The sequence below is a fragment of the Mixophyes fleayi genome, chromosome 7, assembly GCF_038048845.1.
Source record: "Mixophyes fleayi isolate aMixFle1 chromosome 7, aMixFle1.hap1, whole genome shotgun sequence".
In the NCBI taxonomy this organism is placed as follows: Eukaryota; Metazoa; Chordata; class Amphibia; order Anura; family Limnodynastidae; genus Mixophyes; species Mixophyes fleayi.
The window spans coordinates 863623-867267 of NC_134408.1; the positions used below are offsets into that span (position 1 = coordinate 863623).

At 47.5% G+C, this 3645-nt stretch overlaps 1 protein-coding gene across 1 annotated transcript; it reads left to right on the forward strand.

The window, feature by feature from the left end:
• Window positions 1-11: 11 nt before the first annotated feature.
• CD2BP2 (CD2 cytoplasmic tail binding protein 2) lies at window positions 12-3406 on the forward strand (the record flags this gene model as incomplete). Its single annotated transcript, XM_075180624.1, is given in 8 exon segments — window positions 12-193; window positions 438-448; window positions 810-838; window positions 840-991; window positions 1051-1336; window positions 1339-1618; window positions 2621-2718; window positions 2803-3406. Coding segments are annotated over 8 exon segments (1149 nt in total), but the record flags the coding sequence as incomplete, so codon positions are not given.
• Window positions 3407-3645: the final 239 nt, after the last annotated feature.

Sequence of the window (3645 nt, forward strand, 5' to 3'; positions counted from 1 at the left end):
TCAGCTTCTGATTGGATGATTGTGGTGTCGCTGCTTATAAATGTCTCACCATTTCTCAGTTTCCAGAGACAGTCGGAGGTCCCGGCAGCCGATTTAAGGGGAAGCACTCGCTGGACAGCGACGAGGAAGATGAGGAAGATGAAGTGTCTGGGAGGCTGCTAAATACAACATGCTGGCACAGAGGATGTGGAAGGTGAGTGACCCTTATCCTACTGCTTAATGTGCTGTATGCCTACATTTTACTGGTCCATAGAGGACTGGCTGCTTGTAGACATAAAGAAGCCCCCTCCAGCACTCCATCCCGCACCAGATTCCAGGATAAAGACGTGGCTTACTGTACACCATCTAGATACACAGCCTTATATGAGGAGACATTGGGGGGCTTTTTGGGATTAGTAATGTGGGGGTGCAGAGGTCATTATGTGTCTTTTAATTAGTGAATTTAAGGGTAATTTGCAGCCAGTGTGATGGTTGGAGGGGGCTGTATTGCAGGCTGCCCACCAGTGGTCCAGCTAGTCTGAGACCAAATACTGAGTGAGCAGAGTAAGCGCTATCCCAGGTGACACCGAGCACCTATAAAGCGGTTACCTTGGAATACAGATAATCAGAGAGCAGCCTGAGGCCTACAGGGCACCTTGTGACATCTCTATAAGAGACAGGTCCTTCCTCTGGTTTCCAGGTTAAAACTATAAATCCTTATTTATTACACGCCCCCATTGTTTCTTCTACGGTGTCTGTCATGTACGTATGACTGTCTTCTATATTTGGGGACAGAACCTAAACAAGTCTCTCTCCCCCCCCCCCCCCAGGACAGGAGAATGCCACCCTTGACTCCGAGGGGGGGAATACAGATCACACCCTTTAATCTGAAGGAAGAAATGGAGGAAGGACACTTTGACTCAGAGGGGAACTATTTCCTGCGGAAGGAGGCACAGATCAAAGATCACTGGCTTGACAACATTGACTGGGTAAGAGATTCGGGGGACCGCCAGTGATCTGCTGTCTCTGCCTATTTACACTAAACTCATCTTCCGCCTTGTTCTGTCTCAGGTCCGAAATTAAGGAGCGGAAGACGCCCCATCCTCTCACCAGTGCAGAAGACTATTCAGACTCAGAGGAAGGACGGGCACCCATGGAAATGAAGGCGTTATTGGACGGCCTTCTGAAGATGTTATTGCCCGGTGAGACAGTGGCAAAAGGCATCCAACGCTTGGGAGGGGCAGAAAAGAGAAAGCGGGCAGGGTTACAGAAAGTTAAGCGCAGAAGAGGAGGGGGTAGAAGAGTGGGCCGCGGCACAGAACATAAAACTGATCCAGCAGAAAGCAGTTTGATGCAGAGACAGAGGACAAGTTAGACCCCCGGAGTGATGAGGGCGGGAGAGGAGCAGATACAGAGATGAAGAGCCCAGAAGGTGAAGAGCCAGGAAGGGAGGATGAGAAACCAGAGATGGAACCTCTTGAGCAGCTCATCTCTCTGGCCGATCAGATGGTGGCCCTCGGTGTCTATGAGGTTTATCAGGACACCTATGAGAAGCTTACATACAGACTACGACATCTGGCTCCTCCCACCGCGCTGGACATGTTCGCTGATGAGGTGGACAATCTGGAGGCAAAAGAAGGTATATAGTTGCAGTGTTCCTTCTTTCGGCTAGTGATATATATTATTACTATTAATAACACTTATTTATATAGCGCCAGCAGATTTCATAGGCTTTACATTTGGGACAGCACTGTAATAAAACAAGTCTGGGTATTATAGATAGACAAAGTGGTAAGAAGGTGCAGCTTGCAATCTATAGGACAACAGGCGCTAGATGTATGGGGGTAAAAGCTGCATATTACGTATTGGTCCAGTCACACAGCAATGCTGGTAATGGGGGTTCTTTGAGTATTGAAGGGGAATAAAATATAAGTTTGAGAGCACTGTGTATAAGGAGGAATTAGTGCGATAGCCTGGTGGGATAATTGGGTAGAACACATGGGATGGATAGAATCACTTAGAACAGAGTAGGAAAGGGTAGAATTGAGAATTTGATAAGCTGTCTAAAGAGATGAGATTTCAGGTAACGCTTGAAGGTTGGGAAGGAATTCCTGAAAAGTCCTGGAGCAGGTAGTGAGTGGATGAGAGACGCAGATCTTGTGCAGAACAGAGGGGTCTGGGTGGGAGATAATGGGACAAGTCAGAAGGTGTATGTTGGTGCAGTCTTGTTCATGACCATGTATGTTACAAGTATTTTCGATTGGATTTGATAAAAAAAAAATAGGCAACCAATGTAGGGACTGACAGAGCAGCAGTAGTAAGAATGATTTTCCTTGTAATTCAGTCTAGCTGCTGTGTGCACAATATATTGTAGGGGTGAGAGTCTGATTCGGGGAAGAGCAGTAAGCAGGCAATAGCTTTAGTCCATGTGGGAGATCAGCGATGAATTACAGTGCATGCAGTGTCTGAGATGTGTGCGTATTATGGGGATGTACCAGGATGTGGGGACAGGACTGTGCTGAGTCAGGCTCCGTGCTTCAGGTGTTTATTGCTGTGTTATCTACAGATTCCGAGAGATCAGGTAGTTTCACGATGAATACAGCCTTCAGATTTTACATATCTCGGTTTCTGTTTCCATTAGGACTGCACACCGTGGGTGAGGTCGTTCTCTGGGAGTATAAATGGGAGAACAAGGAGGGTGCGGAGCTGTACGGACCATTCTCCAATTCCCAGATGCAGGTAATGGGTCCTGAGTGGCTGGGGGGTGGGTCACCTAACTGCCTTCCTGCTTTCACCACCTCTCGTTTCTCTCCTCTGCTCCAGGGATGGGTGGATGACGGATACTTCATGGATGGGGTGTACTGTCGCCGTGTCAACAGCTCAGGAGGACAGTTCTATAGCTCTCTCCGGATAGACTTTGATCTGTATGCGTGAATATAGTTAGCCCTCTATCCCCTGCTCCATCGCCAGGACATCATTGTGATCTCATCAGACCTGGCCTAGATGTGGGACTAGAGCCAGTCAGTCCTTTATCCCCCTGCTCCATCTCCAGGACATCATGTGATCTCATCAGAACTGGCCTAGATGTGGGACTAGAGCCAGTCAGTCCTCTATCTCCCTGCTCCATCTCCAGCTCAGGACGTTGTGTTATCACATGAGTCCTGGGAAAGATAGGCCTCTGATCGTGAGGGCTGGACGGGCTGTTGCATTTGTGTGTATGAAGTAGACCAGACAGCCCTTTGCTTTCCCTAGAATCGCTCCCATCTCCAGAGCATAATGTGTTTATCCCATGTGACATGGACTGGTCATGGTGTCTGCAGCGGGGGCTTGTGTGACACAATGTGTGTTGTATAAATGACAATGTGTGTTGGATTTCAGTCCGTGTGCTCAACAGAATGTTTGTAATAAAATACTTTTATTAATCTGTTCATTTCGTACATGATATTCCTTAAATGTAGACTCCTATGAATGGATCAGAAATATGAGACTGCATCATATAAGTGAACGTTTAGTTTCTTTCATACCCACCTCTGACAGCATGGAGTCGCGGTGGAGGGTCTATTGCTAGTGAGTTCCTCGCGTCTAAAGGTAATGTACCCCCCATACTGTTACTGAGTGGTCTATATTAGCCTCAATCTAACAAAAGCACATTGATGCCAGTGTCAT